At 42.7% G+C, this 12348-nt stretch overlaps 1 protein-coding gene and 1 pseudogene across 1 annotated transcript; both read right to left on the bottom strand.

Moving 5' to 3' along the window:
- Positions 1-1325: 1325 nt before the first annotated feature.
- On the bottom strand, positions 1326-1444 carry LOC143432023 (5S ribosomal RNA; annotated as a pseudogene).
- A 7812-nt stretch (positions 1445-9256) lies between these two features.
- LOC143431780 (uncharacterized) lies at positions 9257-12136 on the bottom strand. Its single transcript, XM_076908718.1, has 5 exons — positions 11428-12136; positions 10768-11253; positions 10543-10659; positions 9757-10194; positions 9257-9666 (listed from the first exon to the last, which is right to left on the bottom strand). The coding sequence occupies exons 1-5, from the start codon at positions 12134-12136 to the stop codon at positions 9257-9259; spliced, it is 2160 nt and encodes a 719-aa protein (XP_076764833.1).
- Between the last annotated feature and the right edge of the window lie 212 nt (positions 12137-12348).

Here is a 12348-nt window from a genome sequence, read left to right as displayed (position 1 = left end):
TACCGCAATAACATTTTTTCTTTAGTTGTAATATTACTTTTTAACCTAACTGAATTTTTCTTAAGTAATGCTGTCCCTTTTTAAGCAATAATATATTTCTTTCAGGGTGAATTAATTTTTTTTGAAGTAATAATATTTGTTTTCTGTGAAATGATATTCTCTTTGCCGCAATAACATCTTTTCTTTAGTTGTAATATTACTCTTTAACCCAACTCAATTTTTCTCAAGTAATGTTGTACCTTTTTAAGCAATAATATATTTCTTTCAGGTTGAATTAATTTTTTTTGAAGTAATAATATTTCTTTTCTGTGAAATGATATTCTCTTTGCCGCAATAACATTTCTTCTTTAGTTGTAATAATACTTTTTAACCCAACTCAATTTTTCTCAAGTAATGCTGTCCCTTTTTAAGCAATAATATATTTTTTTCAGGTTGAATTAATTTTTTTTTAAGTAATAATAATTGTTTTCTGTGAAATGATATTCTCTTTACCGCAATAACATTTTTTCTTTAGTTGTAATATTACTTTTTCACCTAACTCAATTTTTCTCAAGTAATGTTGTCCCTTTTTAAGCAATAATATATTTTTTTCAGGTTGAATTAATTTTTTTTGAAGTAATAATATTTGTTTTCTGTGAAATGATATTCTCTTTGCCGCAATAACATTTTTTCTTTAGTTGTAATATTACTCTTTAACTCAACTCAATTTTTCTCAAGTAATGTTGTCCCTTTTTAAGCAATAATATATTTTTTTCAGGTTGAATTAATTTTTTTTTAAGTAATAATAATTGTTTTCTGTGAAATGATATTCTCTTTACCGCAATAACATTTTTTCTTTAGTTGTAATATTACTCTTTAACTCAACTCAATTTTTCTCAAGTAATGTTGTCCCTTTTTAAGCAATAATTTTTTTTTTTTAGGATGAAGTAATTTTTTTTGAAGTAATAATATTTGTTTTCTGTGAAATGATATTCTCTTTGCCGCAATAACATTTTTTCTTTAGTTGTAATATTACTTTTTAACCCAACTCAATTTTTCTCAAGTAATGTTGCCCTTTTTAAGCAATAATATATTTTTTTTAGGTTGAATTAATTTTTTTTGAAGTAATGTGGATCACGGCAGGACGCGAATCCTTTTCAGTCAGGTACAAGACGAAGCGATGGAATAAAATTAGTGCGCCAATGTTGGCGTGCCTCTTTGTCGTGAACGCAGCGAACGCATCTAACCCCTTTTCGCCCTTCGATACCGAAAACAGAGGAAATCGCAGAGAAAATAATTCTCAGAACGGACAAAAAGGTAATAAGAGGCAAGAAAAAAAAGGTGTAAGCCAACAACACGTGGAGTTCCCAAGCGGTCACCCATCTAAGGTCTATCCACGCCCAATGCATCTTAACTTCGGTGATCGGACGAGAACCGGTGAGTTATGCGTGGTATGATTTTTACAATTTACCATTTAAATGTCTTTATTAACTTAGATAATGTTACATGTAGTATACAATATTTTACCATGTATCTGGTGTTTACAATTGCGTTTCCTGTCCGGGGACATCTGACGCCTTACTTTATGCATGGGTTAACTTTCGATGCTTGTTTTGATTGATGTGGTTTAAGATAGGTGATTAGGGAAAATTGTGACAAAACCTATATACATGGGAGGTAGGGTTGGTCTTATTTACTATGGGGGGTGAGGAGGGGTGGGGGTATGTTAGTTATGGTTGGTTTGTTGGATCCCTTATTTTAGGTTAGTGGGTTAGTATTTATAATTACGGTTGTTTTTGTTACATATTTACATTTTTACATTGTTACTTATTTATACTATTCACATTGTTATCGGCTGCTTGGTGAGTGTTTGGGAACAAGCAAGCCAGCTTGTGGGTTAAGCGTGTGTAGGTGATCTGTGGGGACGGCCCCATGTGGGTTTGCGGTTGGTTTGTATGTTTTTCATGTGTGGGTTTGGGTGGATTGGGAGCCTTGTGTTAAAGATGGTGACTATTTTCATTATATGGTCCTGGAGTGTGGGTATGTTTAGGAGGCTGTGTATAACGGAGATGCGTGTGCGTCTTGGGATGTTGGCAGCTACTCGCAGGCATTTGTTTTGTGTGACTTGTAGTTTTTGTGTGTGGGTGGGTGCTGCTGTGTGCCATATTGGGCTAGCGTATGTGAGTATCGGGCGTATGAGGGTTTTGTATAGGAGGAGTTTCAGGTTTATTGAGAGAGAGGATGATTTTAGGAGATTAAAGTATCGGGCTAGGATGCTATTTGCTTTGTTGGTGGATGCGGAGATGTGCTTTGCCCAGGTTAGTCTGGAGTCTATCAAGATTCCCAGGTATTTGACTGTTTTTTGTATATCTATCGGGGTGTTGTGTATTCTTATTGTTTGTGGGATTTTCTTCTTGTGTGTGATGAGGATGGCTTCAGTTTTTTCGGTGTTTGTTTTTAGCTTCCATTTGGCCGTTCGACTGATAATGAGGTGGGCTGCGTTTTGAATGCGGTTGATGGCTTTTTTAGAGGATGTGCTGGCTGTGTATAACGCGATGTCATCTGCGAATCCTGCGATGCGTACTTCTTTGGGCAGGTTGGTGAATGCGTGTGCTATGAATATGTTGAAGAGTGTCGGTGAAAGGACGGAGCCCTGTGGGACACCGGCGGGTATAAGGTGTGTGGTTGAAGTGGATTGGTTGACTTTGACTTTAATTTGCCGATTGGTGAGAAAGGAGTGAACAAGTTTAACTACTTGTAAGGGAATGTTGTATGTTAGGAGGTGGTGCGTTAGTCCTTCGATCCATACGGAGTCGAAGGCTTTTTCGGTGTCGAGGAGGATGAGAGCCACGGTTTCTTTTTTTGCCATGTGGGTCTTGAGGTCGTTTACGACCCTTGCGAGTTGATGGATTGTAGAATGTTTTTGGCGAAATCCGAATTGGGTAGATGGAATTATATTGTTGGTTTCTAGGATGGGAGTGAGACGGTTGAGGATGATTCTTTCGGCGATTTTTGGAGGCAGGGGAGGAGGCTGATTAGGCGGTAGCTGGAGGGTTGCGAGGGGTTTTTGTTTGGTCTAGGGATGGGGATGACTGTGGCTAGTTTCCAGAGGGTAGGGAAGTAGGAGTGGGTAAAGATGGCATTAATTAGGTAGGTTAAGCGTACTATTGCTTTTTTTGGTAGATTTTTGATGAGGATGTTATGTATGTTGTCTTGTCCAGGTGCTTTGTTGTTTTTCAGCTTTCTAATGATGGCGGAGATTTCTTTAGGGGATGAGAGCTTGATTTGAGGAGTTTCGACGGAGGGAGTTTGTTTTCCAAGTATTTTTTCAACGGCTGCGTTTATTTGTTGTGTGAATGAGCGATTTCCATTATTGAGGGTATTGAGGTGTATATTGTGGTAGTGCGTTGCCAAGGTGTCTGCTTTTTCTAGATCTGTGTATGCTGGGGGGTTGGTGGTAGTAAGCGGTGCGACTGTTTTATGGTTGGTCGTGTTAAAGAATTTGGTCACTTTCCAGAAACTATTGTCGCTTAGGTTTAGTGTTTTTAGTTTATTATCCCAGTTAGTATTACGCCAGGTGGTGAGGAGATGCGTTACTTTTTTGCTGTACCGGTTTAGAATTGTTTTGAGTCCTTTGGTTCTGTGGGTCTGTCAGAGTACCCTTAACCGATTCTTCCTCCTGATTAGATCGATGATGTGCGCTGGTAGTTTTGGTTGGCGTACTCGGATCTGTTTGTGCGGGATTGTGTGTTTTGCGGCTTCGGAGATGATATTGGTAAAGCGGGATGCTTCGTGCTCAATATCTTCAGGACAGTGGAGTATGGGTTTGGCGTTTGGAATGGCTTCGTTTATGAATGTTTTGTATTCTGTCCATTTTACGTGGCTATAGTCTGGCCTGGTGAGTGCGACAGTGAGGGGGGGAGGGATGGCCGGTAGGTCGTATATGACAGGTACGTGATCGGAGGGGTCAGCGGTGATGGTGCGAGGGTTTGTTACTATGTGCTTTTTATTTGTTATGATGAAGTCTATGGTGCTAGGGGAGCGATTTGGGGTGGAGGGGATGTAAGTGGGGTGGGTGGAGGCGGAGATGGTGATTGGGTGATTAGTGATGAGATCGCAGATGGCTGATCCATTGCGATTTTTAGTCTTACAGTGCCAGAGTTGGTGTCTGCCGTTGAAGTCACCTGCCAGGATGGTAGGGGTGTTTCCCAGTAGTGTTCGGAGGTCTTGTGTGGTGAGGTGGGAGGTCGGGGGGTTGTAGATGCCTATTAGTGTGATTGTGAGATTCTTGATTTTTATTTTGGCCGATACTGTTTCTATTGATTTGTTTTTGGTGGGTGGAGGGGTGGATTACAGGTGTGCGATTTGTTTTTTTTATTAAAAGTGCAATGCCCCCGCCATGTGTAGGGCGATCGAATCTGATTATATTGTAGCCTTTGATGGTTAGTTTTGTGGATGGGTAGAGTAAGGTTTCGGTTCTAACTGCCAGGTCAGTGTCGTGTGTGTGTAGTATGTGTTAGGGTAGGGGGGTAGCATTAGGGTAGGGGGTTGGGTTCGTTTAGGGATCGTTCTGCTCGAAAATGTGGCTGTATTTCAGAATGGCCTTTGCTTTATCTATACCTGAGCTGGCTTGTTTGTACTCGCTGATGAATGCTTTGATTTGCGAAATAAGCTGGGTGATATTCAGGCTGTTTAGTTCCTCGAATAGTCCTTGGAGCTCCGATGGGTGTTCTGGCGGAGGTCGCGGGGGGTCTTGCCTGGTTGGCTTCGGAGGGTTTACGGCAGGCGGAGGGTTGGCTGGTTGGTGCGTGGTGCGCATCTGGTTCCTAGCTGCTTCCGCGTAGGAGATGTTGTCCGTCCTTCTTCTATATTGTTGAAGAGGATGGGCGATTGCCGGGTTGTGCGCGCCCGTGGGTCTGCTGGATTTTTTTTCTACATAATTTTGCCTCGCTGGGCATTGCCTGTAGCTGGCAACGTGTTGTTGGTTACAGTTTGCGCACCTAATTTGGGTGCTTGTGCGGTCGCATTGCTTTGCATCATGGTCCTTATCGCATCTGACGCACCTTTGTTTTAGATTGCAGTGCGCGCTGGAGTGTCCAAAATGTTGGCATCTGTAGCATTGCGTGATTGATGCTCTTTGTAGATACTTTTCGTATGTACACTTATGGTAAAGGACTGAGCTTACAGTCCTTAGGTGGTTTAGCGTTATGTCTGATGGGGTGAGTAGTATGAAGAGTGGGAACGGTTTTCTATTGCCATCCTCCAGTGTTTTCGTCATCTGGTGGATGGTGATGGGTTTGGTGAGTTGGCTTTCGATGTCCTTTTGGATATCGCATGGTTGGAAGGTGGACGGGAGGCCTCTGATTACATACTTCCTCTTGAGCTCAGATTTGAGCCCGTACGTATGGAATTCGATATTTTTCTGTTTTAGCATTGCTGCAACTTGCTGGTGGTCCTTTGAGGTAGTGGTGTGTATCTGGGTGGTTCTCTCAGTGTACTTCAGTTGAAATTTCTTGGTTATTTTGGTTAGTTCGCTGATAAATACGTTGATATCCGCTGGGGTTCCGTTTAAAACTATAGGCGGGGTTTTCTCCTTCGTTGGAGGTTCAGGCAGGGACTCTGGCGCGTTTGACAACAACGCGAAGGAGTTCGAAGTCGGCACGTTTGCCACTTCAGAGTCTGTATCCATTTCGGATTCGGCGTCTGGTCTTGTTTATTTTTTGGAGCGTGTTTTTGAGTTTAGGGAGGCTTGCTTCACCTGCTTCATGATTTCCTTTGCTTGACTCGGTGGTATGATGTGTATTTTAGTTTTAGTTGCGGCGGTCGACCTCCTCGTGGTTAATGGGTCCAGGACCTGGAGTCCCGCATCTTGAGTTTGAGTAGTATATTTGGTCACGTTTGTGTGACACTGACACTGATATCACTTGATTGACACTAGGTTGACACGAATGTTGCGGGTTCGTTGTTTCGCGTGCGTTCGCGGCGTGGTTTTCCGTGCGGTCTAAGGCACTTGGTCGCAGGTAGTTTTTTCAGTCGCTCGCAAGGGATGTCCGTACCCTACGAGGGTTGGGACCGGACTGACGCGTGGTATGACCGTTGACGAAGGTGAAGCAACAGACGTCGCCTTTCTTATGTAAAGCTGCCAACGTGTTGTTTGTGGTGCGTTGTCTCCTTGATGCGCGCACTTGTGACGTTCTCCTGCTTTCGAGTGGATCACGGCAGGACGCCAATCCTTTTCAGTCAAGTACAAGACGAAGCGATGAAATAAAATTAGTGCGCCAACGCTGGCGTCCCTCTTTGTCGTGGACGCAACGAACGCTTCTAACCCCTTTTCGCCGTTCGATTCCGAAATAAGAGGAAATCGGAGAGAAAATGAAACGCAGAAAGGACAAAAAGTTAATAAGAGGCTAGAAAAAAAGGTGTAAGCCAACAACGTGTTGGGAACGTGGACTTCCCAAGCGGTCACCCATCTAAGTACTATCTGCGGCCCACGCATCTTAACTTCGGTGATCGGACGGGAACCGGTGTTTTATGCGTTTGTGTTTGTTTTTAATACGTTTATTTACGGCTAATAAAATGTTTTACAATGGTACTTACTCTGAATAAACAAAAAGTATTTGTTCTCTTTATTTGCGCTTTCGACTTATTTGTACTACTTTCAGTCTTTTACCGTTACATTTGTTATCACGATCAATATATTTTAATTTTGCTCGTTGTATTTATCTTAACTTGAGCTACTGTATTTAATATGAGTATCTTATTATAGGTATTGCTCCCTATAAATAGCAAACAAAAATTGGAGCTAGCATCACAATTATACGCTTATAACTAAGTAAGAGCTAATGATGATAGATATATAAATGAATGAATGGATGAGTGAAGAAAGTATTTACAACAGTGAGTGAAGAAGATGTGGACGACGTAGGAACTTTATGATTTAATATTACTGCTAATGCTAATACTAGTTCATCCTTTCTTTTCTTTCTTATTCTTCTATCTTTTTATACTTATTTTTTATATAATCTAACGTCTTTTTTCATATTTTTCTGCGACACGGTGTGTATCTAGTACAAAAATTTTAAAAATATATTATATAGGTATAAATATAAACAAATCCAATGATAAATGTAACTCTGTCTTTTAAATCTTATTGTCCTATATTGCGGTTCATATTTTTATCCTAATAATGCACATTTAGAGGCATCTTGTTTTGATTGTAATACTAAGAATTTTACTTGATCTAAGTGGTCTCTAGCCACCAAAACTTTTTGTGGTCCCGTTTCTTATATTCTATATAGTCTCTTCGCGGGATTGCTGTATTATATTTGAGTAACGCTTTGTACGTTTCGTCTTCAATCGACTCTAGAGCTAGTTTTATAGCTTTATTGCTCTTATGGCGCGGGATATGGTACAATATCGGTATTGCTTCTTCGTTTTGTACGTAGCCTTTTCTCTCTAGGAATATTTCAAATTCCGGCGGCATATAACCTGTGTTAATCGTTTTTCTGATATAATTACCGTCAGGGTGCGGCATTGGAAAAATCTAACTATTGTCTTTGATTGTGGCTGCTGTTGCAAAATAATTTTTAATAATTTTTATGCTAAAATTGTCGATACGATTTATTTCGGCTGCGTTGTATATTTTTGCATTACTTATATATTTTTGATAATTCGAGCTGGCTGACCTGTACAGACTTAGACATGCTCTTAAACATCTTCTTTCAAATATTCTGAGTTTTTCCATTATTGAAATTATTGTACCATATCTCGCACCCATAGGTGATTACTGGTCTTATTAGTAATTGGTAGCATATTAGTTTAACTTTCTTGTTCAGATTTTGGGAAAAGAATAATTTTGAATTCGCCAGGAACTTGTTTTTAGCTTTTTGCAATTGGAGCTCTACATGTTTGTTCATAAGGCATCTCTTATCTAATAGTATACCTAAATATTTTACTTCGTTTTTGTGCTTAATTTTGATCCCACTTTTCGAATCCCCTGATATGGAAAAATGTTTATATTGCCTTACAATAGCGGGCGATGCTCTTCTGCAGGAAGGTTTAAATAGTATTGTTTCGCATTTGCTGGTGTTCACCGTGCTAGTCGTTTGTAGCGAAAGGTCTTCTATTGTACTTTACTGCTAGCCGCTACATCACCCCCTTACCAGTGCAAACATTACCTTATAATATTTACATACTATTTGCTAGTGGCTATACTTAAAAGATAACTTAAAATTATTCTTACCTACTATGTACAAACTTACTAACTACTTATCTCTATTGCCACTAACGACCAACCTGCAGGCGATCTGGGAATCTCACCCGTCTCCCTGAGCGCGTTCGCAGAGGTTCCTGCGTGCAAGTTGGTTGCAAGCTTTCTTTATTTTCTATTTTAATGCATGGCTCGCTAGTTTGCTCGGTAACATTGCTTTCTGTCTCTATCCTGATTGAATAAGCCGGTTTGAGGCGATCAACAGATACCGTAGTATCCTTTCCTCTCAACCGTATTATATATGTTTTGTTTGAACGTGACACGACCGGAAATGGTCCTTCGTAAGGATGTTGTAACGGTCGTTTGACCGCATCGACGCGGACGAAGACGTGAGAAGACGTATCCAGGTCTTTCTGAATAAACATTTTTTGCTGTCCGTGTCGAGTTCCGGGAATCGGTTTTATATCTTTGAAGTATGCGCGAAGTTCTTTGATTGTATTGGGCGGTTCGCGGTTATCAGTTTTTATATTATTAAAGAATTCGTCCGGTAATCTTAGATTTTGCCCGTATACTAGTTCGGCCATAGACGCCTTCAGATCGTCGCGATACGCTGATCTTATACCTAATAACACTATGGGCAGCGAATCAGTCCAACGTTCATCATTGTGACATCTGATTGCTGCCTTTAATTGTCTGTGCAGGCGTTGTACGAGGCCGTTCGCTGCTGGGTGATATGCTGTGGTTCTTAAATGAGTCGACCCGAGAAAAGCATTTAAGCGCTTGAACAGTTCGCTTTCGAACTGTCTGCCCTGATCAGTCGTGATACGTAAGTACCGAAACGAGCGACCCAGCCAGCAATGAACGTTCTCGCAACGGTCTCCGCCTCAATATTCTCGATGGGGAAACCTCTGGCCATCGCGTATACCTATCCAAGCAAGTTAGGCAATACCTATGTCCGCATGAAATCGGTAGCGGACCTACTAGATCGATGTTCGCATGGTCGAACCTAGCCGACGGTAGAGTGTATGTACCGACCGAAGCTTTATTATGTCTCCTGATTTTTGCACGTTAGCAGTCTAAACAACTAGGCGCCCATTCTAGGCAATCGCGTTCCATCGACGGCCACACAAAACGTTCTTTTATTAATTTTACTATAGTTTTTACTCCCGGGTGGGAGAGTCCGTGAATTACTGCAAAGGCCTGACGTCGATATGGTTGTGTGACAAATGGGCGGACAATGTCGGATGCTATTAGGTCTTTCAATTCCTGGTCGGTGTTCTGTGATTCCGCGAGTTTATCAAAATCTATCGGAGTGGAAATGGCTTCTATTCGCGACAACGCGTCAGCTACTTCGTTATCTTTGCCGCTAATGTGGCGGATGTGTGTAGAAAATTGGGCTATATTATCTAAGTAACGAAATTGCCTCGGTGTTGATTTTCCCGGTTTTTGCCTAAACGCGAATGTCATTGGCTTATGATCTGTGTATATGATAAATACACGACCTTCTATTGCGTGCCGGAGCTGTTTGACGGCGGATTAGATCGCGAAAAGTTCGCGTTCGTACGCACTATATTTTCTTTGTGCTGACGACAAAGATTTCGTATAGAAGGCAAGTGGTTGCCACGAATTTCCTTGCTGCTGCTGTAGCGTAGCACCTAACGCGAAATTAGGCGCGTCGACCATTATCGCGAGTTGCGCGTTGTTGGCTGGATGCGCCAAACGCGTTGCCTTCGCGAGCGCGGTTTTTAAATTTTCGAGAGCCGATTCGGTCTCCTTAGTCCACGTGATCGGCGTTGTGCTTTTTAATTTCTTGCCCGTTAATAATTTGTTTAACGGAGCCTGTAGTACCGCCGCGTTTGGAATGAACCTACGATAAAAATTTACCATTCCCAGGAAACCACGTAATTGTTTCACGATAGTAGGTTTTGGGAATTTTATTATTGCTTCGACCTTGTCGGGTAGCGGTTTTGTTCCCTGACTATTAACCATGTAGCCCAGGAATTTCACTTCGGTCGCAGCGAAAACACATTTTGTTGGGTTTATCACGACACCGTATTGTTGCAATCAGGCGAAGACCTGTCGGACGTGCTCTCGGTGTTCGGACTCATTTTTCGACGCTATTAATATGTCGTCCAGATACGCGTAGCAAAAATCGAGCCCTCTCAAGACTGTGTCTATAAAATGTTGGAACGTTTGTGCCGCGTTTCTTAATCCAATCGGCATTGAGGTGCATTCGTATAAGCCGAATGGTGTGGTTATCGCGGTTTTTCCGATATCAGACGGACTTACGGGTATTTGGTGGTATGCGCGGATTAAATCTAACGTTGAGAAGATCGGGTTTCCCGACAACGTACGTGTAAAATCCTTAATATGCGGAATCGGATACCTATCTGGTACGGTCCTAGCGTTTAGAGCCCGATAGTCACCACAAGGTCTCCATCCGTTGTCTTTATTTGGAACCATGTGTAAGGCTGAAGCCCATTGGTTTTTCCACGGACGGATATGACCTTAGCGCAGGAGATCTTCGAACTCCGCTCGCGCGATTTTCAATAGTTGCGGTGCTAAGCGGTGCGGTTTACAGAATACGGGTTGTCCGGCGGTCGTATTAATATAGTGCACTATGTCGTGCTTTACCTGAGGTGTCACTGCTGTGGGTCGCGTGATCATGGCATACTCTGCTAGGAGGAGGTCGTAGGGAGAATTCCCTATAATTGTCTTCATGGACTGCGTGTTGTCTGCTATAACTCGTCCTCCCGCGCTCAGTGGTGTCGTTTGGTCCAATAGCCGTCTGTTTCGCAAATCGATCAGCAGTCCATAGTGAGTGAGGAAGTCAGCACCGATGATTGGCCTCGTGACGTCCGCGACGATGAACTTCCAGGCGAAGGCGCGGCGAAGTCCGAGGTCCAGATTGAATGTCCTCACTCCGTAAGTTGAGATGACCGAGCTGTTTGCCGCGTATAGCTCATAGAGTGTCTTCTCGACTCGGTCTTTAACTCGTGCACGTGGGTACACGCATGGATCCGAGCCGGTGTCAATAAGCAATTCTTCCTTGTTGACCCTATCAGCTACGAAGAAACGGCTGGTTTATGAACCCTCACTGATAGCCGCACTCAGCGGTGTCCCTGCTCATTTCCCGCCTGATTAAAGCCGCAAGACGGCACGCATTTCGTCGATCCGTTTCCGAATCGTCTATGGTACCAGCAGATCTTGTTTGCAGATGGAAATCTGCCTCGCCGTACGCTTCCTGATTGCGACTGGTGCGGTAATAGCCGCTCCGCCTATCTCGAGGTCGCGCTCTCGATAGTTCTGGATTCGGGTCTCCAGGCTCTGCAGTTTTTGCATCAGCTGGCTGATAGCTGTGTCCGAGGTAACGCTGGCTACAGTAGTTTCGCTTTTAGGTGTACCCTCATGTATTTTATCTGCGATCTCCGCTATTTTCGTCAGAGGCAGGTCCGTTTGGGCAATCACGATGGCGCGGGTCATGGCCGAAAGACGACCAGCCCACCATGTGCGCAGGAAGTCATTAGTAACCGTCGTACCTGTTAAATTTTTCATGTGTCTGAGAAATTGCGACGGCGTCCTGTGTCGCCTATCTCTTCTTTTTCTAAGATCTGCTGGGATCCTCTGGTTCTGCGTTGGTGATAGACGCTGGGTTAGCATGGCTTTTAGCGTCTCATACTTCTCCGACTCTGGGGGGTTGGAAATGATATCTTGAACCTCTTTCGGGTACTTCGTTTCGAGCTGCGCTGCGACGTAGTAAAATTTGGTGTGGTCTGCAACTACGCCATTTAGGGCAAACTGAGCCTCTAGCTGATTGAACCATAGGCTAGGATGCTCCGGATAAAATGGCGGCACGCGAATGGCAAAGCGATTCGATTCTACTACATTCGCGTGTTTCGTACCCAGACTCGTGTTAACTGCAGCGACTGCGTTCTTTCTTGTAGCCATCGTTGACGATATTATAATTTATGCACTAGACACTTGCTGAAGACTTTACACTGTTCGAACTATCACGTGGGGGTCACCAATGAAGGGATTGTCTTATACTGATAATGCGTGTTCAGGATGTTCTAAACAGGGCGTAAGTCAAGAATCATTTGGAGAGCATTTTTATTATATGTTTTTCTGAGGAATTCTCAGCGGAGACTGTCGTCTTTCTG

Source organism: Xylocopa sonorina, unplaced genomic scaffold (assembly GCF_050948175.1).
Source record: "Xylocopa sonorina isolate GNS202 unplaced genomic scaffold, iyXylSono1_principal scaffold0014, whole genome shotgun sequence".
NCBI classification, from domain to species: domain Eukaryota; kingdom Metazoa; phylum Arthropoda; class Insecta; order Hymenoptera; family Apidae; genus Xylocopa; species Xylocopa sonorina.
The sequence above is the reverse complement of the archived record's forward strand: the minus strand, read 5'-3'. Positions and strand labels throughout refer to the sequence as shown.